The following is a 22,502-nucleotide window of genomic DNA, read 5'->3' as shown; positions in this document are numbered from 1 at the left end:
CTGAGGAGTCTGGGAAGGGGTACTTAAGGGGGTGTGGGTCACATGTTCGGGGTTCCGGAGTTGTTCGTATGACCCGTGTGGTCTGTTCTGGTTCCAGGACCGGGGTAGCCCCGTGAGGGGTCGTGGTCACGGGGTGTTCAACACCCCGCAACATGTTCCTGTCGGTGGCCCCTGATAGACCTGCCTGGTCTGGGGTAGGGATTCATCTGTTCCCTAGTCTCGGAACCGGCTGGTCCGAAGCGCAGTAACTGAGGGAGGATTCAAAGTGTCCGGGTGTGCTCTCGGCTTGGAGGGACACCACAGCTCGTGGAAGTAACCGGGGGAGGACTCTTCGGAGGAGGGCCAGCAAGTGGCATCCTGAGAAGTGCCTGGTTACTGAGTTGGGAAGGACATGTACGAATTCACACTTTTCCAGTACCATTGAGGAAACGGGAAATGTTCCAGGTATGGTGGAAAAAGGTTCCTGTTCACCCTTAGTTGATCGTTCAAGTTTTGAGTCAACGTGCTGACTGCCATGATCTCTGGCTAGAGATCTGTTCAGCCTTGAAGTACCCAGCTGCGAGTGGCTACTCTCTGGGTGGAAATAGAGACTTTGTTAGATCTGCAGTTCAAGGTGCCTGAGTTCTTCACCAGTGCCCTCTGTTCCCTAAAAAACTGTGTTATTTGAAAGTTCTTTCTGCAAAATAAACCTTTCAAAGAGGACTTCATCTGTGTCAGTGTACAAGTAGTTGGGTATCAACCCTGGGAACCCCTAGAAGTGGAAGAGCAGGCCAAGAGAAGGTAACCGGTAAGCCCATTAGGTTAAGGCCACCCTGCAATGGGTTATGGCCACTACACTTACTTGTAGGTAAAATTACCTACACTTACTTGTAGGTAAAATTAATACCTCCTAAACCTGTACGGTTTATCTCCTGTACGGTTTAGGAGATATTTACTTTACATGCAGTCGCTGACGTCATGTGGAGCATGCGCTGTTAAGGCCCAGCTGAAGGTCTAGCAGAACTGCCAGAGCTTGGCGGGAAAAAGACTCCTGCTCGCATGTGACAAGTGACGTATCACGGCTTCGGCCACTCACAGCGCCTAGCTGTGATACCCAGAAGACACGCCGAGGCAACATGTCAGCTCCCTTGGCTTGGATCGGGTGAGATACCGGTGCCTCGTTCTAAGGTGAGTATTTCATAATGAGCTAGAATGCGCTGCATACTAGCTCATTATGCCAGATACAGATACAGATGGGCACAGTGAGGCTGCATTGAGGCACAGTGAGGCTGCAGATGGGCACAGTGAGGCTACAGATGGGCATTGATGAGGATACAGATGGGCACGGTGAGGCTGCATTGTTGGTATAGTGAGGCTGCAGATGGGCACTGATGAGGATACAGATGGGCAGAGTGAGGCTGCAGATGGGCACAGTGAGGCTGTAGATGGGCATTTATGAGGATACAGATGGGCACAGTGAGGCTGCTTTGTTGGCACAGTGAAGCTGCATTGGTGACATTAATGAGGCTGCAGATGAGGATGCATTGATGGGCACTGACAAGGCTGCATTATTGGCACAGTGAGGCTGCAGATGGGCACAGTGAGGCTGCAGTGTTGGCACTGATGAGGCTGCAGATGGGCACAGTGAGGCTGCAAATGGGCACAGTGAGGGTCCATTGTTGGTGAACGTGACACAACATTATCTTTTAACCATGTGTCGACCACCTCACGACGATATACATCAGCAGAATGGCCCAGGCAGGCAAAGTAAGATACTGGTATGTTACTTGCCTCCCGCGGGCGGGGGGTGCATTGCGGGAAACTTCCCATTGCTGGAAACTTCCCCTGCTTCTGTAATGTAAACAGCGGGAGTGATGTAATCTCTCCTCGTGAAGCCTTTTTGTTCTAGCTTCCGAAGAGAGAAGACATCAATGTGAGTTGCACCAACACTACACTTACAGTAGAACACGCAGGCACACTTTGCACCCCCCAATCACCCCCTGATAACCCGTATAACTGTTACGGGTGACGCTGGTTAGTTAGTTTGTTTTTTATAGTGTCAGACAGTGTCAGGTTAGTGCCAGTACCCCTAATACCCACGCACGCAGCATACACCTCCCTTAGTGGTATAGTATCTGAACGGATCCATATCTGATCTGATCAGATATATACTAACTTCCCAAGCAGTTTAGGGTTCCCAAAAACGCAGTGTTAGCGGGATTCGCCTAGATACCTGCTAGCACCTGTGTTTTGCTCCTCCGCCCAGCCCAGCCCACCCAAGTGCAGAATCAATCGATCACTGTCACTTACAAAACACTAAACACACATAACTGCAGCGTTCGCAGAGTCAGGCCTGATCCCTGTGATCGCTAACAGTTTTTTTGGTAGCGTTTTGATACAGTCACTAACAGTCAGGAGCTTTTTTACCTGTGAGTCTCACTAGTATACCACTAAATTTAGAGCCCAAAATGGCAAATCGAAGGTACACTAGTGAAGAGGCCTACACATTTCTGAGCATGACCGATAATGAAGAGGAAGTCACTCATCTGTCAGATTCAGGCTCAGAATACAATCCTGTGGACGACAGCGGCTCCATGACAGATAGCTCTGACGACGGAGTTGTGGTCCCTGCCAAGGTCAGGCGTACCAGACCCCGATCTTCTTCTTCTGTCGTTGAGGTGCAAGAACCGCAGGTCCCTCGTATGGAGCAGAGAAGTACTAGTGCTGCTTATCCTTCTGGTGAACTGGCAAGCACCAGCGGCCTAGTACACCCTGGTCGTAGTCAAAGCAGCACTGTAGTATCATGTGGTGACGTGGCGAGTCTCATAAGTGCAGTTCAAGCTGGTAAGATGGCAAGCTCAAGTAGTGTCCCGCTGCCACCTAGAAGATGAACACAGGCCCATAGTGCCCTCCCTGCTACATTCGCCAATCCTAATTGGGAACCCACCACTTCTGCAGCACCTGTACTTCCCCCATTCACTGGCCAACCCAGCATTCAGGTGGAAACAGTTGATTTTACGTCACTTGAATTTTATTTGCTGTTTTTCACTGAAGATCTCTATAGATCTATTGTAGACCAAAGCAATTTGTATGCTGGTCAACACATCGCCACTATTCCCCAGTCCTCCCTTGCCAGAGATTGGAAACCAATTACGGTTTCCGAATTTAAGCTCTTTTTGGGTCTTTCCCTCAACATGGGCATAACTAAAAAGAGTGAGTTGCGGTCATATTGGTCCACCGACCCAATTTACCATATGCCCTTGTTCTCTGCTTCCATGACCGGGGCGCGATAAGAGCAGATCTTGTGATTTATGCATTTCAATGACAATGAACTCTGTCGTTCTCGTAGAGACCCTGGATATTATCGGCTCTACAAAGTTCAGCCCCTCGTAAACCACTTCAACCAACATTTTGCAGACTTGTTTACTCCCCATCAAGTTGTCTGCATTGATGAGTCCCTGATTATCTTTTCTGGCTGCTTGTCTTTCAAACAGTACCTTCCCAGCATGCGTGCCAGATATGGGGTCAAGATGTATAAGCTCTGTGACAGGGCCACAGGCTATACATGTAATTTTATGGTTTACGAGGGAAAAGATAGTCACGTAGAGCCGACAAACTGCCCTGACTACATAGGAAGCACTGGCAAGATTGTGTGGGACTTGGTGTCACCCTTATTTGGAAAGGGGTAACAATTATTACACCAGCGTGCCACTTTTTAGTCACTTGTTTGATCATCAGATTGGAGCATGTGGCACCGTGCGACCTAATCGCCGGGGCTTTCCCCAGCATCTTGTAGATTCCCATCTTAGGCTGGTGGAGAGAGCCTGCTTGAAGTGTAATACCTTGCTCGCTATGAAGTGGATGGATAATAAGAATTTTTTCGTTCTTGCCTCCATTCATACAGACATGACGGTCCAAATTACTACGGCAACTGGTGTTGTGTCCACGAATATAACCAAAATATGGGAGGGGTGGCGCGCAACGACCAGACGCTGGTACAAGAAAGTGTCTGTTTATTTCAATTGGTTTTGCTGGATGCTCATGTACTATACAGAGCTTCAGGACGGACTGGATCCTTCCTTAAATTCCAGGAAGAGATCGTCAGAGCTCTTCTGTTTCCAGACGGTGCGCCACCTCGCCTCACCTTCCCCAACCAAATGCAGTAAGCCGGCTGCATGATAGGCATTTTCCTTATGCCCTCCCAAGTACCCCCATTTTGAGAGACCCGAACCTGGAACCAGTTACAGTTACAACAGCTGTAGTTACAAAAAAAAGTAAAAAATAAAAACACAAAAAAATATATACAATTAAAAAAACAAAAATAGTTATTGTTTTATTGTTCTCTCTCTCTATTCTCTCTCTGTTGTTCTGCTCTTTTTTACTGTATTCTATTCTGCAATGTTTTATTGTTATTATGTTTTATCATGTTTGCTTTTCAGGTATGCAATTTTTTTATACTTTACTGTTTACTGCGTTTTATTGTTTTCAGGTACAGCTGCAGAGCGGATTTATTTATCTTGATAGCAACAGAGTTTGCTCCCACGATACATAAAGCCGTGACTCCAGTGCTGTAGGAAGTGATTTCACCACCACAGTTAAAAAAAAGAGCATATATGCCGAAGCATGGGGGCAGCAGGGGTGGAGGAGCGATTTGCTCCTACCTTTTGGGACGGATGCCCCCATGCTTCGGCATATATAACTGGTGCATGTATGCCTATCACTAGAAGTGGGTGGATGAAGGGCAGTATTCTAATAGTGGGCATACCCACCGATCAATCTCTTTTTTCATTCAGCCCACAGGCTGCATGAAAAAAAAAAGATTACAATATATGCCCAACAAGGACCAGCAAAGTACTGGTATGTTGCTGGACTTTGAGTGGTTATACCAGAATGATGCCTGCAGGTTTAGGTATCATCTTCGTATCATTATTTTCAGACAGCGGTCGACTTTCATGTAAAAGCAATCCTAGTGGCTAATTAGCCTCTAGACTGCTTTTACAAGCAGTGGGAGGGAATGTCCTTCCCCCCCACCACCATCTTTCATGTTTTTCTCTGGCTTTCCTGTCCCAACAGGGAACCTGAGAATGCAGCCGGTGATTCGGCCAGCTGACCATAGAGCTGATCAGAGACCGGAACAGCTACAATCATCTCTATGGGCTAAGAAACTGGAAGCTAAACAGCGCCATTGGGAAATTGAGAAAGCATTTTATCAAACGGATCTTGGTGTGGTCAGATGCTTTGAGGGCAGAGGAAAGATCTAGGGTCTAAAGGACCCCAATTTTTTCAAAAAAAAGAGTACCTGTAACTACCTATTGCTATCATAGGGGATATTTACATTCCCTGAGATAACAATAAAAAAAAACAAAAAAAATGAAAGGAACAGTTTAAAAATATAAGATAAAAAAGAGAAAAAAAAGCACCCCCGCCCCCCCCCTGCTCTCGTGCAAAGGCGAATGCAAGTGTCGGTCTGGCGTCAAATGTAGACAGCAATTGCACCATGCATGTGAGGTATCACTGCGAAGGTCAGATTGGGGGCAGTAATTTTAGCAGTAGACCTCCTCGGTACATCTAAAGTAACCTGTAAAGGCTTTTAAAAATGTATGTAGTTTGTCGCCACTGCGCGTTTGTGTGCAATTTTAAAGCATGTCGTGTTTGGTATCCATGTGCTTGGCCGAAGATCATCTTTTTTATTTCATCAAACATTTGGGCAATATAGTGTGTTTTAGTGCATTAAAATTTAAAAAAAGTGTATTTTCCCCCCAAAAAAGTGTTTGAAAAAAAAAATAATGAAACACCCACCATTTTAATCTGTAGAGCCTTTGCGTTAAAAAAAATATATAATGTTTGGAGGTTCAAAGTAATTTTCTTGCAAAAAAAAATATTTTATATTAGTGTCAGAAAGGGCTTTGTCTTCAAGTGGTTAGAAGAGTGGGTGATGTGTGACATAAGCTTCTAAATGTTGTGCATAAAATGCCAGAACAGTTCAAAACCCCCCAAATGGCCCTATTTTGGAAAGTAGACACCCCAAGCTATTTGCTGAGAAGCATGTCGAGTCCATGTCCATATTTTATATTGTGACACAAGTTGCAGGAAAAAGACACATTTTTTTTTTTTTAGGGTCATGGGGGGGGGGGGGGGGGGTTGTACTGCCCTGCCATTTTAGCACCTCAAGAAATTAGATAGGCAGCCATAAACTAAAAGCTGTGTAAATTACAGAAAATGTACCCTAATTTGTAGACGCTATAACTTGTGTAAACCAATAAATATATGCTTATTTTTTACTAAAGACATGTGGCTGAATACATTTTGGCCTAAATGTATGACTAAAATTTAGTTTATTGGATTTTTTTTATATATTTTTTAGAACACCTATGGAATTTCAGTATGGATGTGCCGGTGACAAATCTGTGTGATACAATAATGTCAAGAACAATAACATGGACCAGAATCTCAAAAAGTAATGTTTTTGGAATCCATGCCATGAAGAACTGAGGCTGTTTGGAGGGCAAAGGGGTCCCTACACAGTAATAATATAATTTTCCTAATAAATATGAGGGTATAATTGCTATCAAAGTTAAATTGCAATTAAATATTATACTGCAGAGGGATGCCAAGACACAGGTTTTTTCTAAGGCAGGCCATACAAAATAATTTTTTTTGTTCCACCGGTGGGTTGAATGAATACAAATGTGCCATTTTCCCCATCCACACATTCAAGGTGGATGGGGGAATCACTTTTGCTGTGCTATTATGAGCTCACAGCAGGCAGCCTTCCCCACCATGAGAACACAACGATCATTGTTGCTGGCTATAGCTGGCAGGACTGATGGTAAGGTCACATCTAATGCTTTTCATTGACAACCGTTTAAATATGTGTCAAGAAATATAAATCGCAGCAATTCTAAAATGGTTCCTGCACTTCTTTAGTCTGACTTTCATGTGACTTCAGTGCCATAGACTGCAATGTGAACCCTCAAAAGTCACATGAAAGTCACGCCTGAATGTTATACGTGTGACAGTTGTGCATAGAATGCAATGTGAACCCTCAAAAATCACATAAAATTCACGCCTGAATGTTAGCTAGTCTCCAGACCTTAATTCTATAGAAAATATGTAGAGGGAGCTGAAGGTTCGAGTTATGCTGCGTACACATGATCGGACTATCTGGCGGACTAAAGGCCCGTACACACGATCGGACTTTTTGACAACTAACATGCAAATTAGCAGTTTTGGAGCAACATCCGACCGTGTGTACGCTCCATCGGACAAACTTTTTCTGTTTTCATCTGACTTTTGTTGGCTGTGCGAACGGACAAACTTTTTGACAACATTAGTGCGAGCAAAGTCCGATCGTGTGTACGCAAAACCATTGGACTTTTGTACAAGGTACAAACACGCATGCTCAGAACCAATGCAAAAGATCAGACTACAATACAGAAGTTGACCAAAGGTGGCACTGGAGTAATTGAACGTCCTCTTTTTAAGTGTCATCAGTACGTTGAAACGTCACTACGTTCGTGTTTGTTGCCTAAAAAGTCCTGCCGTGTGTATGCAATACAAACTTGTGGACTACGCCCTTTGTACAAAAGTCCACGGGAAAGTTTGTACAAAGTCCGATCATGTGTATGAGGCTTTAGTCCGGCAGACTGTTTCTTCCCAAAAGTCCGGCGGACTTAGAAAGAAGACTTGGCTCAAAATTGTCCGCTGGACTCGGCAGTCTGGCGGACAATCCGTTTGTGTGCTAGTCCACTAGACTTTCAAAATGAACGGACTTGCCCACACATGGAGTAAAGTCCGTTCATTTTGAACGTGACTTCAGGTACGACGGGACTAGTGAAGGAAGTCAATGTCGCTGCCTCCATCGGCGTGATTGACACCTCGCGAGCCCTAGTATGGGTTTTAAGAGTAACCCCTACACCAAAAAAACAATCATCATACCCCTACCCATTCACCTGGGGGGAAAAAGAGGTAACTGTGATATCATAAGGAGTGGGGTCACTGTGTGACATCACCCGGTCACCCTGCCCCTTATGCCTATATAAGTCGCCGCGCAACGTGTCCCTGGCATTACAGGCAGAGAGAGCGTTGTGTCAACATCGGAAGAAGAGTAGAAAATGAAGAAGAAGAAGGCGGCGACAGCGACGAATGAGAAGACCGGGCCAACGCTAGTAAAAGAGCTGGAAGAAGATAGCGGAGGACCCCGGCAGAAGAATCAAAGAGCGGGAGAAGTCCGAAGAAGACCTCCGAAGTCGGAAGAAGACCCCCGGACGGTGGCGACGAAGGAGAAAGCCAGGCTGCTCCGCTAGTAAAAGAGTAGAAGATAGCGGAGGAGCCCGGCGAGAAGACTCCCGAAGTCAGAAAAAGACCCCCTGAGCTGTCTAATAAACTACTTTAAAAACCTGTGTTGTGTTTTTTTATTGACACTTTTTCCCCCAGGTGAATGTGTAGGGGTACGATGTATTCCATACTCATTCACATAGGGTGGAGGGGGTCGGGATCTGGGGGCCCCCTTATTAAAGGGGGCTCCCGGATTCTGATAAGCCCTCCGGCCGCAGACCCCGACAACCAACAGCCAGGATTGTCGGGAAGAGGCCATCGACCTCATCAACATGGGGACAAGGTGCTTTGGGGTGAGGGTCCGTATGGCCCCCCCTTACCCAAATCACCCCCCATGTTTCATAGTTTCATTGTTAGTAAGGTTGAATAAAAACACCAGTCCATCTAGTTCAACCTGAGTGAGTGTCTACAATTGTCCCTATCCCTGTACATTGCACACTCACATTGGTCCCTACCCTCAAGGAGCCCACAATCCAAGGGCCCCATTCATATACTAGGGCCAATTTTGGACAGAAGCCAATTAACCTACCTGCATGTCTTTGGATTGTGGGAGGAAACCAGAGTACCCGGAGGAAACCCACGCAGGCACAGGGAGAGCATGCAAACTCCAGGCAGGTAGTGTCGTGGTTGGGATTCAAACCAGCGACCCTTCTTACTGCTAGGTGAGAGTGCTAACCACTACACCACTGTGCTGCCCGAAAGGGGGGCATGCGGCCTGGTACGGTTCAGGATGGGGGGTGCTCGCTCATCCCCACCCCTTTTCCTGACCGGCCGGGCTGCATGCTCGGATAAGGATCTGGTATGGACTTTGGGGGGACCCGCATGCCGTTTTTTTGGCACAGGGGTTCCCCTTAAAATCCATACCAGGCGACGGGGCTCGCGAGATGTCAATCTCCCCGATAGAGCCGGTGGCATTGACTTCCTTCGTTAGTCCCGTCTACCTGGAGTCACGTCAGAATGAATGGACTTTACTCCGTGTGTGGGCAAGTCTGTTCATTTGAAAAGTCCGGTGGACCTCCGCCAAAAGTCAGGCGGATTGTCCGCCGGAAAAGTCAGGTCGTGTGTGAGCAAGTTCGCTTGTTCGGAAAGTCCGGGGGACCTCCGCTGCACAGTCGGGCGTCGGACAGTCTGATCGTGTGTATGCAGCATTTCCAAACATCAGCCTCAAAACGTTAATTACTTGGAGAGGATCTGCAAAGAGGAGTGGGACAAAATCCCTCCCGAGGCGTGTGTAAGCCTGGTGGCCAACTACAAGAAATGTCTGACCCTGCTTGCCAACAAGGGTTTTGCCACCAAGTACTAAGTCATGTTTTGCAAAGGGGTCAAATACTTATTTCACTAATTAAAATGCAAATTAATTTACAACTTTTTTTAAATGTGTTTTTCTGGGGTTTTTTTGTTGTTATTCTGTCTCTCACTATTAAAATAAACCTACCATTAAACTTATAGACTGATCATTTCTTTGTCAGTGGGCAAACTTACAAAATCAGCAGGGGGTCAAATATTTCATCTGTGCTCATGCCTTTTCTATAAATAAAAGTTATGCCATAATATGTGTTGCCACTGTGATTTATGATCAAAGATCATCTTACCTGTTAATTCCACATGCTTTTCTTCACTGAGGTTATAGAGAGAATTATACAGGATTTGAGCGGTACAGATGACAACATCATTTTTTTTTACAAAATCTGCAAAGAAGCCCTTCTCATCTGTATCACCACTTATGGGAATAATTTTGTACTTGTCCTTAAGGTGCGGATGAAACTCCTTGCTGTAATGCTGTTGTACAAGATGCACCTAGCAGATTGGGGGGGAGAAGTCACCATTAGAACGACCAAGATATAATCATCCGTGAGTTCAATCTCTAATTTCCAGGCTAATATCATGACCGGAGCTCTGGGAGGAGGTACATGGCGAGCTGAGCTACTGAGAGAACAACTTGATCAATTTCAGTGCTTTTATATATATATATATATATATACACAGGAACGTGTGTTTGAGCTTAGGGGTGCATATATATATATATATATATATATATATATATATATATATATATATATATATATATGTTTATATACACACACATGCCTGTACATATACGGTATCTCACAAAAGTGAGTACACCCTCACATTTTTGAAAATATTTTATTATATCTTTTTATGTGACAACACTGAAGAAATTACACTTTGCTACAATGTAAAGTAGTGAGTGTACAGCTTGTATAACAGTGTCAATTTGCTGCCCCCCCCCCCCCATAACTCAACACACAGCCATTAATATCTAAACCGCTGGCAACAGCAGTGAGTACACCCCTAAGTGGAAATGTCCAAATTGAGCCCAATAAGCCATTTTCCCTCGTTAGTGTTATAAGGTCTCCGGTGTGAATGGGGAGCAGGTGTGTTAAATTTGGTGTTATCGCTCTCACTCCCTCATACTGGTCACTGTAAGTTCAACATGGCACCTCATAGCAAAGTATCTGAAAAAAAAAAGAATTGTTGCTCTACATAAAGATGGCATAGGCTATAAGATTGCCAAGTGGCCAAAACCATACAGTGATTTAACAGGACAGGTTCCACTCAGAACAGGCCTCGCCATGGTCAACCAAAGAAGTTGAGTGCACGTGCTCAGCGTCATATCCAAAGGTTGTCTTTAAGAAATAGACATATGAGTCCTGCCAGCATTGCTGCAGAGGTTGAAGGGGTGGGGGGCCTGTTAGTGCTCAGACCATATGCCACACACTGCATCAAACTGGTCTGCATGGCTATCCTCTTAGAAGGAAGCTTCTTCTAAAGATGATGTACAAGAAAGCCCGCAAACAGTTTGCTGAAGACAAGCAGACTAAGGACATAGATTACTGGAACATGTCCTGTGGTCTGATGAAATGAAACCAAGACAATTGTATTTGGTTCAGACAGTGTCAAGCGTGCATCTTGCCTACAGTCAAGCATGGTGGTAGGAGTGTCTTGGTCTGGGGTCTTGGTCTGCATAAGTGCTGCCGACACTGGGGAGCTACAGTACATTGAGGGATCCATGAATGCCAACATGTACTGTGACATACTGAAGCAGAGCATGATCCCTCCCTTCGGAGACTGGGCCGCATGGCAGTATTCCAACATTATAACGATCCTAAACACACCTCCAAGATGACCTCTGCCTTTCTAAAGAAGCTGAGGGTAAAGGTGATGGACTGGCAAAGCATGTCTCCAGACCTAAACCCTATTGAGCATCTGTGAGACATCCTCAAACAGAAGGTGTAGGAGTGCAAGGTCTCTAACATCCACCAGCTCTGTGATGTCATCATGGAGGAATAGAAGAGGACTCCAGTGGCAACCTGTGAAGCTCTGGTGAACTCCATGCCCAAGAGGGTTAAGGCAGTGCTGGAAAATAATGGTGGCCACACAAATTATTGACACTTTTGGCCCAATTTGGACATTTTCACTTAGGGGTGTACTCACTTTTGTTGCCAGCGGTTTAGACATTAATGGCTGTGTGTTGCGTTATTTTGAGGGGACGGAAAATTTACAAGCTGTACACTCACTACTTTACATTGTAGCAAGGTGTCATTTCTTCAGTGTTGTCACATGAAAAGATATAATAAAATATTTACAAATGTGAGGTGTGTACTCACATTGTGTACTCACATATGGAGTACATACAGTAAACAAACATTTTAAAATATGGACAGTGTCAGTAAGACAGTGGATGGTGTCAGTCAGTAGAACAGTGGACGGTGTCAATAGCGCAGTGGACTGGGGAAAATCTGCACTGCACAAGATGACTAGGGTGTGCCCAGGCACACCTGGCACACCCCTTACGCACACCTATGATTGCTTCACAGTACATGCAGCTACAGTGCTCAGTGAGGATATTTTAAAGCTCATGTACTGCTTAAGATGAAAGCTTACTACTGTGTATTACTTGAATGTCCATACATTTGTCCACCGATTAACCTAAAAGTGCTAATAAACCCAAACACAAAAATGTATCATATTGCAGCTTAACAATTCGTAGAGGTGATGCTTTCTTTTTTAGGCTTTCTTCTTTTTGTTTTACCTGGCGACCCTGCCAGTAAGTCTGTTGTTTGTCAACAGAACAAGCTGTCCTGCAGGTGTAGCAGTTAGAGGGTTAAGACAAACCATTTACCACTGACAGGTAATTACAATGGTCAGCTTTTACAGTATTTATTTATGTAAAACCTTTATCCTAAAAGAAAAAAACTGTGTGCTGTAACTGCTTAAAATATGTGAGCTGGTGTTTGGCTTCAGTTTGTTGGTGTATCCAAATTTGCTAATTCAACTGAAGCTTCCCTCCACCTAGGCTGACAATGCTGCTGTTCAAAGGTGTCTCTTTTGCTCCCCATTCAGAGTGGAGACACTTTAATACAGGAGGTGTGTTACTGGTCAAATGACCAGGTGAAAACAGAGGGGAAAAAAGCCTAAAAAAGACAACAATGCGGCCACCACATCTAATGATTGGTAAGCTGCAATATATTATATTATTAGTTTTTTCAGTTTAATACCGCTTTAAATGACAAAGGGAAAATGTATTTTAAAGTGGTTGTAAAGGTTCATTTTTTTGTTGAAATAATAATGTTATACTTACCTACTCCTCTTCTGGGGGTCCCTCGTTGTCACTCTCCTGTTCTTTGAGTGTCTCCATAGCAAGCCAGCAGGCATGCTCCCAATCCGGGCTGTGTGCATCCCCTGCTCCCTCCTCCAGCAATGTGCAAATCGAGGTGTTTAAGGGAGGACTGGGGGAACAGCTCTTGAAGGTTTTTTTTACCTTAATGCAGAGAATTTATTATGGTAAAAAAAAACAAAAAAACTTTCGCCTGTATAAGCACTTTAAGTCAGATTTTTTTTTTTTTTTTTTATACAAAACCACTATATATTACCTTTAAAATCCAGGGTTTCAGTTTGGACCCAGTTCAGGCATATATGTAGTGTAAATACAATACAGAATGTGAAATCATAGTTACCTTGTTCACAATCATGGCTACTTTGGCATTGGGTACTATTTGGAGGTGCCTCATTGCCACGTACATGGCTGCTCTCGTTTTTCCAGCCCCTGTTGGGAGCCAGATGATGACATTCTTGCCCTCCAAAGCTGGAGTAATGACTTCCCACTGGTAGCTCCGCAGCTCCATCTCTAAAATAAAGCTATAATCAGGGAAATGTATGGTAACATCAAAGACAATCAAATGATAACATTTTTCTTTATATGGAAAGTAGTGGACAATAGTGAGCTAAAACAACAGGCCCTCTGCAGTAATGACTGGTAGTCAGAGACCATGTGATCTAGTGCCTAGGCAGAGAGCTGAGGAACAACAGATTTGTTCATTCATGGCAAGAATGAGATACTTTTTTGCTTAAAGTAATAATTTGATTTAGTCATGCTGGTGTAATTTAGTGATTTATGTGAAGTATGGATTTTAAGAAAAGGCCAATTTATTCTTCATATTTTACCAATCATTATATTTGCTTAGGAGGACATTGCTTACTAATTACTAATGAAAATAATTCTCTATTTTTCCAGCCGATCCTACTCCTAGTCTAAATTTCAGCTGCAGTATTTTAAGGGGTGTATTAGTTAATGTTTTCAACCAAGATTCAAACAATTTTTACCTATTTTTGTAATTGAATCTAAAGTGAAAAACTGACGAATTTGGGCTTTGTTGTTTCAATCTTGGGTAAAAACATTGATAAATACACCCCCCCCCCATCTTTGTTTTTGGTTTAGAAATCTTTTAAAGGGAACCTGCAAAGTAATAGGTTCACTTAATAACCCACCCTCCTCCCTACTCTTTTGATACAACCCTTCCTCACTCCTATTGCCCTGTTCACCCAAGGCCAAGTCAAGTACCACCACAACCACAGAGAGATCATATGATTGTCTTCCCATTCCTCCACAATGCAACCTCTAGGGGGTGCAAGCTGAATCATGGGTGGCTGTGACCAGACATTAAAGGAGTGTAACAGCTTGTTCACATGGGCAGAATATTGGCGGTATTGGCCTGTTCAGCTGAAACCGGCCGACATTCGGACAGTGTGTACAGCTGCCTGTCCGATAGAAGCTGGCCTAATGTCCGGCTTCTCTCAAACTGGCATGCTGGAAAACCAGTACCCTGCTTAAAGCAGAGCTCCACCCCATTTGACATGTTTTGCTCAATCACATCTCTGCTTCCTGTCTTAGCTCTCTGCAGATATGGGCGGGTAATCCACGGGTATTAGGTAATTTCCTTTTTTCCAGCAATGTCTCCCGGGAGCTTCTGTCATTATTCCTAGGAGTCATTGCGGATGCCTGCCGCGAGTTCTCGTGGGATTTCGAAGCCGCCGCCGCCATTGTGATGGCAACCCCTCAAGGTTACGGCGCTGCTCACTGTAAACACTGAGCATGCATGGGAAATAGCGGTGAATGCTGGGAGCTCAGCATTCACCATATCCCAGAAAGTCATGCTTGTGGGCTTCACATGCCCACAAGCAAGATGAGAATGGCCACAATCGATTTTTATAAATATATATTTAAAACGAAAACGGACAGCAGCAGCTTAAAAAAAACGAAACAGTGAGTTTATTTATGATTTACATGTGTCTGAATGACTGCAAAAAAAATGGGAGTGTTCGCTGGAACCCCACTTTAAGACCCCTTTCACACTCAGGCGTTTTTCAGGCATTTTTCAGGAGCTATAGGCCCCTTTCACAATGGGGCAGTTTTCAGATGCTACAGCTTTAAAAATAGCGCCTGAAAAAAACGGCCCCTTTCACTCCAGTGTCTAAGCCGGGGGGCTTTCACACTGGAGCGGTACGCTAGCAGGACGGTGAAAAAAGTCCTGCTAGCCGCATCTTTGGAGTGGTGAAAGGGGCGGTGTATTCACCGCTCCTAAACCGCTCCTACCGATTGAAATCAATGGGGCAGCGCGGCCATACCACCGGCAAAGCGCCGCGGCAGCGGCGCTTTGTGGGCGGTTTTAACCCTTTTTCAGCCGCTAGCGGGGGTTAAAACCACCCCGCTAGCAGCAGTAGACCACCGCTAAAATGACGGTAAAGCGCCGCTAAAAATAGGAGCGCTTTACCGCCGATGGCCGCACTGCCCCAGTGTGAAAGGGGCCTTAAAAAAGCGTTAAAAAAAGCGCCTGTAAAGCACTTGAAAGAAGCCTCATCTGCAATCCCAATGTGAAAGCCTGAGTGCTTTCACACTGAGATCCCTTTCACACTGGGGCATTTTTCAGTTGCTTTAGCTTAAAAAAAAGTGCCTGTAAAGCGCCTGAAAGAAGCCGCAACTGAAATTGGCTACAAATGGCACTGTGATCTGAAAGCTGACCACACACACACACACACAACAGAATCTGACTGCACAACCTCCTTCTGCTAAAGAATAACTAAGTAGTATAAAGAAATATCTACCTGTGTTTCTTCCAAGTCAAACCCAAACTCCACAACAAAGTTTTCAATTTTGTATAAAATTAGAAATCCCAAAACCACCTATAAAGGGATAAATGAGGTATAAATATCATAATTAGTGCCACCCTTCAGAGTACAGATTACACAGAGACTTTCCACCTCTTAATAAGAGTTGACCAATCTTCTTCCATGGAACAGCACATCCATCCCAAGCCGCAGTTCATTTTATATATAAGCACATCAGTAAAGAAGAAAAATTACTTATTTTGCAACATTTTAAAACAGAAACAAAGAATTTTTTCTAAATGTTCGCTCTTTTTTCGTTTGTTCAGCAAAAAGTCAAAAACCCATGGGTGAAAAGAAAGATCTATCCGTGTGAAAAAATGATAAAAATGTTATATGGGTACAGTGCTGCATGACTGCTCTGTTGTGCTGTTGCGCTGTTGAAAAAATAAAGAGATATATACACACCCTAAAGAGTTAACTACAGTACAATTTATTGCTTAAAAAGAGCAAAATACAAAAAGTCACAGCAAGCAAAAATTCCAGTTTATTCCCTGTATATAGAACAGAGAGGAGCTGAAACAATTCCCCAATGTTCTATATTTCCCTATATCGATCAGAACAGACAACCCATTTCAGTCCATGAACTTTCTCCCACAAATTGCAGTTAGAAAAACTGGGGTAATGTCGGTAATCCATAGACCCCCCCCTAAATGAGAACACCCCCTATAATACCTGTAAAAAAAAAAACAAGCCCCCTATAAAAAATTTGTAGCATAGATTTCCTAATGGGAGCAGTGTATTCATGTAAATATGGATATACTGTAAGTAACACTGTAAGTAACACTGCTCCACAATGGAATGATGCGCTGTCCACACCACTCTGATATATCAATAAAATTATTAAATATTATTGGTCAGTCAGTCAGAAATGGGGCTAAATCAGATGGTTGGTCACAATAAAGGAAAAAAATGTATTAGTCCAAAGAAACTTTTTGGTAAAAAAATAGGAAATCTATGCTACTTATTTGTTTACAGGGGGCTTGGGGGGGGTGACTTTTTGCTTGCTGTGACTTTTTGTATTTTGCTCTTTTTAAGCAATAAATTGTACTGTAGTTAACTCTTTAGGGTGTGTATACATCTCTTTATTTTTTATTTTTTTCTCTTGCTTCGGTATATACACCCCCTGCCTTAGGACGATTAATCGCCAAGAATTGTTATCGCGATTTTTTCCCCGTTGCAATCTTGACAAAAGTGTTTCATGATTCTTTCTATGCAAAGAATTCTCTCTGCTCTTCTGAAGCCACAGTTTTCAAAAGAAAGGAATAAACTATTTTACCCCCTGTGTGTTGTGTTTTTTTTTTACATTTTTTTGACAGGTGAATGGGTAGGGGTACATTGTACGCCATACTCATTCACATAGGGTGGGAGGCCGGGATCCGGGGGCCCCCTTATTAAAGGGGGCTCACGGATTCCGATAAGTCCCCCCCTGCAGACCCCGACAACCAACAGCCAGGGTTGTCGGGAAGAGGCCCTTGTCCTCAGCAACATGGGGACAAGGTGCTTTGGGGCCTTCCCCAAGGCACCCCCCATGTTGAGGGCACGCGGCCTGGTATGGCTCAGGAGGGGGGGGGGGCGCGCTCGCTCATCCCCACCCTCTTTCCTGGCCAGCCAGGTAGCGTGCTCGGATAAGGGTCTGGTATGGATCTGGGGGGGACCCCCACGCCATTTTTTCGGCGTAGGGGGTTCCCCTTAAAATCCACACCAGACCTAAGGGCCTGGTATGCTCTCGGAGGGGGAACCCACGCCAAATTTTTTAAATAAATTTGGCGTGGAGTTCCCTCTTGAGAGCTAATAATTCTGTCAGAGTCGCCTCCGTGTAGACGGAGATCCGACTTGGAGGCGACGTCCATTGAAATCAATGGGTACCAGTCGCCTACAAGTCGGATTGAAGTAGTACAGGAACCTGTTCTGAAGTCGGAGTGACTTCAGTAGTGTACATTAAGACGGCTCTCATCCACTTACATTGATTTTTACATGTTGTCCGACCTGAGGCGACTAGGGGCGACCTGAAGTTGGATCTGAGTCGTCCCTGTGTGAACCGGCTCTAAAGAGATAGTAAACCCTGATCGGTTTACTTCCTCTTTGATTCCCTGCAAAGGGAAAGCATAATGGACTACTATGCATCATTGGAACGCACGGCGCGAGTGTTTGGAACGCTATGCGCATGCGCAGTACGCAATTTCTGGCGGCAACGTCACTTCCGTAGCATTCTGTGATAGGCAGCAAAATATGACACTACACCGTCACTGAAACAGCTGACGGCGGCCCTTTACCGCGCATGCGCCACTTCAATGCTATTAACAGCGCATGCGCAGGATATTTCTTTAGCGGCAGAGAAAAAGTATGGACTGAAGCGAGCGGAGACTTGCGGGCGGGCGGAGTTGGACAGATAATAACAGAAAAAAGGGGGTTTGCGCTATGGATAAGCTGCAAAAGAACAGTGGATATAAGAGGGCTGCCACTACCCCAGGCTCGCAACAAAAAGTTGGAACAGTATACCAATGTTATAAATACAGGTAGTAAAAGCGCTCTACTCTGATGTTTTATAACCCCAGGAAATGTAAAATATACAAAAATTAAAATGAAATTAGTGGGTGTGTTTTTGTAAAATCTGTGCAAAGTGCAAATCTTGTTAATTAGAGGACTAATATTTGCATTATTGTATCTGCACAATTTAAATTGTGACAAGCGTTCTTTCATATATATATTTTTAATAGTATTGGCTTTTTTATTTAGTCATTGTGCACTCTGAGATATATATTCATCACGTGGTATAATTTATAGATCAACATTTGATAATTGATTCATTTTTACATTGTGCGTTTATTTTTCATATTGTGCGTTTTTTTTTTTTTTATATGATTTTATCCGATTAATCGAAAAAATAATCGGCCGATTAATCTATTATGGAAATAATCGTTAGTTGCAGCCCTACAGGTATATACCCCCCCTGCCTTGGTATGGAGCACAGGTATATACACCCCCTGCCTTGGTATAGAGCACGGGTATATACAACCCCCCCCCTTGGTATGGAACATGGGTATATACACCCCCTGCCTTGGTATGGAGCACAGGTATATACAACCCCTGCCTTGGTATGGGGCACAGGTATATACAGCCCCTGCCTTGGTATGGGGCACAGGTATATACAGCCCCTGCCTTGGTATAGGGCACAGGTATATAGACCCCCTGCCTTGGTATGGAACACAGGTATATAACACCCTACCTTGGTATGGAGCACAGGTATATACACCCCCTACCTTGGTATAGAGCACGGGCATATACACCCCCCCCCCCCTGGTATGGAGCACGGGTATATACACCCCCTGCCTTGGTATGGAGCACAGGTATATACACCCCCTGGCTTGGTATGGAGCACAGGTATATACACCCCCTGGCTTGGTATGGGGCACAGGTATACAGGCACAGGTTGTAGGAAAACACAGCATACTTTGGTCATGGTCAATATACAGATGTCTCTACTATAACTCACCTGACCTCAGTGTAGTGTTCTCCAGTTCTTTATTCCTCCGAAAGACACCAGTCCTTGTCACACAGCTCAGTCCTTAGTCACACTGGATCTCACACTCTTCCTGTCAGGCTTTTTAAAGCAGACTGGTTTCTTTTTTGTCTAAAAGGAAAGTGCAGCGAAGGTTTCCTTCAGGGTTTCTGTGAAGTCCAACAGACGTGCCTCAAATAAACGGCTCATGGCTGCTGTGACGCCGAGGAGATCTCCCAGAATCACCCTTTCCTAGTCACAAGCTAGAAGCGAAACTGAAACTGGGACTTTTTTTTTTTTTTATCTTTTACATTATTTATTTATTTCTTCAGTAACAAGAGCATATGTTTATAACAATAAACAATTCACTAATGAGGTTTCTTATCAGTATACGCTAAAAATTACATACCTTTAAAGGTAGTTAAACAATGGTAATAAATTAACAAGATGATATCAAGGTTAAAGTGGAGGGCCACCCTAAAAAAATTAATATTCTTAAAATTTTGTTTAACTAGATGCTGACCGCCAGCAGTCAAATGACGGGCAGGCGGTGCACCTATTGCGGCGGGAGGCCGTCATATGACGGCCTCCCGTTTAAACAGGGAATGCGTGCGATCGTGCGCGCGCATCCCTGTTTCTTCGGTGGCGGCGTGTCGCGGAGACACCGCTCGCCACCGAAGGGGGTGAACAGCCATTGGTTATGGCTGCTTACCACGTGATCGGCCGTGATGAAGTCACGGCCAATCACAGATGGTCACACCCTGACTGTGCATGGCGCATGCGTGCGATCGTGAGCGCGCTGCGCATGCACGTCGGTGGCGGCGTGTTCCCCAGGAACACTGCTCGTCACTGACGCTGGTAAACAGCCATTGGCCGGCTGTTTACCCATGTGATCGGCTGTGATCCTTTCACAGCCGATCACTAAAATGTAAACAAACCACGGTAACGAGATGTTACCAGGTTGTTCTCCTCCTCCCACACAGATCGTGTGTGAGGAGGAGATTGCGGTAACATCTCGTTACCGCCTAGTGTACACCAATCACACTGATTGCGCCCCCCCCCCAATAAAGAGGACCTGTCACCACCCCTCATAGTACCTGTCAATCACAGTCCATCAGAGTACCTGTCACAGTCCATCAGAGTATTTGAGTACCTGTCCCAGCCCATCAGAGTACCCGAGTACCTGTCCCAGCCCATCAGAGTACCCGAGTACCTGTCACAGCCCATCAGAGTACCCGAGTACCTTTCCCAGCCCATCAGAGTACCCGAGTACCTGTCCCAGCCCATCTGAGTACCCGAGTACCTGTCACAGTTCATCTGAGTACCCGAGTACCTGTCACAGCCCATCAGAGTACCCGAGTACCTGTCCCAGCCCATCAGAGTACCCGAGTACCTGTCACGGCACATCAGAGTACCCGAGTACCTGTCACGGCACATCTGAGTACCCGAGTACCTGTCACGGCACATCAGAGTACCCGAGTACCTGACACGGCCCATCAGCGTACCCGAGTACCTGTCACGGTCCATCAGGGTACCCGAGTACCTGTCACGGTCCATCAGGGTACCCGAGTACCTGTCACGGTCCATCAGGGTACCCGAGTACCTGTCACAGTCCATCAGGGTACCCGAGTACCTGTCACAGTCCATTAGAGTACCGAGTACCTGTCACAGCCCATCACAGCCCATCAGGGTACCCGAGTACCTGTCACAGTCCATTAGAGTACCGAGTACCTGTCACAGTCCATTAGAGTACCGAGTACCTGTCACAGTCCATCAGGGTACCCGAGTACCTGTCACAGCCCATCTGAGTACCCGAGTACCTGTTCCAGTCCATCTGAGTACCCGAGTACCTGTCACAGCCCATCTGTGTACCAGAGTACCTGTCACAGTCCATCTGAGTACCCGAGTACCTGTCACAGTCCATCTGAGTACCCGAGTACCTGTCACAGTCCATATGAGTACCTGTCACCGCCCTTCAGAGTACCCAAATACCAGTCACCAAACCATCAGAGTACCTGTCACCAGGCCATCAGAGTACCCGAGTACCTGTCACCAGGCCATCAGAGTACCCGAGTACCTGTCACTAGTGATGGACGAACTTCCGACGGGACGTTTCGCAAACGTGAACCGCGATAGTTCGCGAACTGGAACGTTCGCGGCGGGCCCCATTGACTTCAATGGGAGGCGAACTTCGCAAACCTACAGGTCAAATTTGCAGCCACAAAATAATTAATAGCTGTGCAAACATAGTCCCACCACATGGCCAATGACATAACACATGTATGAGGTGAATCTGGGATCGACAACTACAAGCATTCTTTTTTTATATGGGAAATTGTTGTGACAATTCAGGACTGTGGAGCGCATGAAGGCAATGGAGGAGAGGGAAGGTCAGGGACCAGGGTAGGCAAAGAAGAGGGTGCAGGAGATGATCACCAGCAGCGTGACATACAGCAATGACACCTGCACCGTGATAGAGTCATCTGACAGCAGCACCGTGATAGAGAGCACTGACATCAGCAGCGTGACATACAGCAATGACACCTGCACCGTGATAGAGTGATCTGACAACAGCATCGTGATAGAGAGCACTGACATCAGCAGCATGACATAAAGCACTCACACCAGCACCGTGATATACAGCACTGACAGCAGCACCGTGATAGAGAGCACTGACATCAGCAGCGTGACATAAAGCACTCACACCAGCACCGTGATATACAGCACTGACAGCAGCACCGTGACAGAGAGCACTGACATCAGCACCGTGATATACAGCACTGACACCTGCACCGTAAGCAGCCCCAGGAGGAAGTCAGCATAGCACAGGGAAGGTGGGAGCCCCTCATAATGAGCATAGCACAGGGATGGTGGGAGCCCCTCATAATAAGCAGCCCCAGGAGGATGTCAGCATAGCACAGGGATGGTGGGAGCCCCTCATAATAAGCAGCCCCAGGAGGATGTCAGCATAGCACAGGGATAGTGGGAGCCCCTCATAATAAGCAGCCCCAAGAGGATGTCAGCATAGCACAGGGATGGTGGGAGCCCCTCATAACAAGCAGCCCCAGGAGGAAGTCAGCACAGCACAGTGATGGTGGGAGCCACTCATAATGAGCATAGCACAGGGATGGTGGGAGCACCTCAAATATGCACAGCAGAGGTACAGCCCCAGGAGGAGGTCAGCACAGCACAGGGATGGTGGGAGCCCCTCATAATATGC

General features: G+C 45.4%; 1 protein-coding gene across 6 annotated transcripts in view; it reads right to left on the bottom strand.

Annotated features, from left to right (window-relative positions):
- Positions 1-19,499, bottom strand: part of LOC143935577 (ATP-dependent RNA helicase DHX58-like) — a 103,720-nt gene extending 84,221 nt beyond the window's left edge. For 2 of the 6 annotated variants that reach the window (XM_077459550.1, XM_077459556.1), the window contains exons 1-4: positions 19,277-19,498; positions 15,721-15,798; positions 13,296-13,465; positions 9,909-10,113 (exon numbers count right to left, since the gene is read on the bottom strand). In XM_077459550.1, coding sequence (XP_077315676.1) covers positions 9,909-10,113; positions 13,296-13,463 — 373 coding nt within the window. In that variant the 5' untranslated portion in view covers positions 13,464-13,465; positions 15,721-15,798; positions 19,277-19,498. Of the gene's footprint in view, positions 1-9,908; positions 10,114-13,295; positions 13,477-15,720; positions 15,799-19,276 lie in introns of all 6 variants that reach the window. The other 4 variants (XM_077459551.1, XM_077459554.1, XM_077459552.1 and 1 more) reach the window with 4 other exon arrangements.
- Between the last annotated feature and the right edge of the window lie 3,003 nt (positions 19,500-22,502).

This window comes from Lithobates pipiens, unplaced genomic scaffold, assembly GCF_037356315.1.
Source record: "Lithobates pipiens isolate NorthernLeopardFrog02 unplaced genomic scaffold, aLitPip1_a1.2 Scaffold_28, whole genome shotgun sequence".
NCBI lineage: Eukaryota > Metazoa > Chordata > Amphibia > Anura > Ranidae > Lithobates > Lithobates pipiens.
Note: the sequence above shows the minus strand (reverse complement) of the source record. Positions and strands in the feature narration are given on the sequence as shown.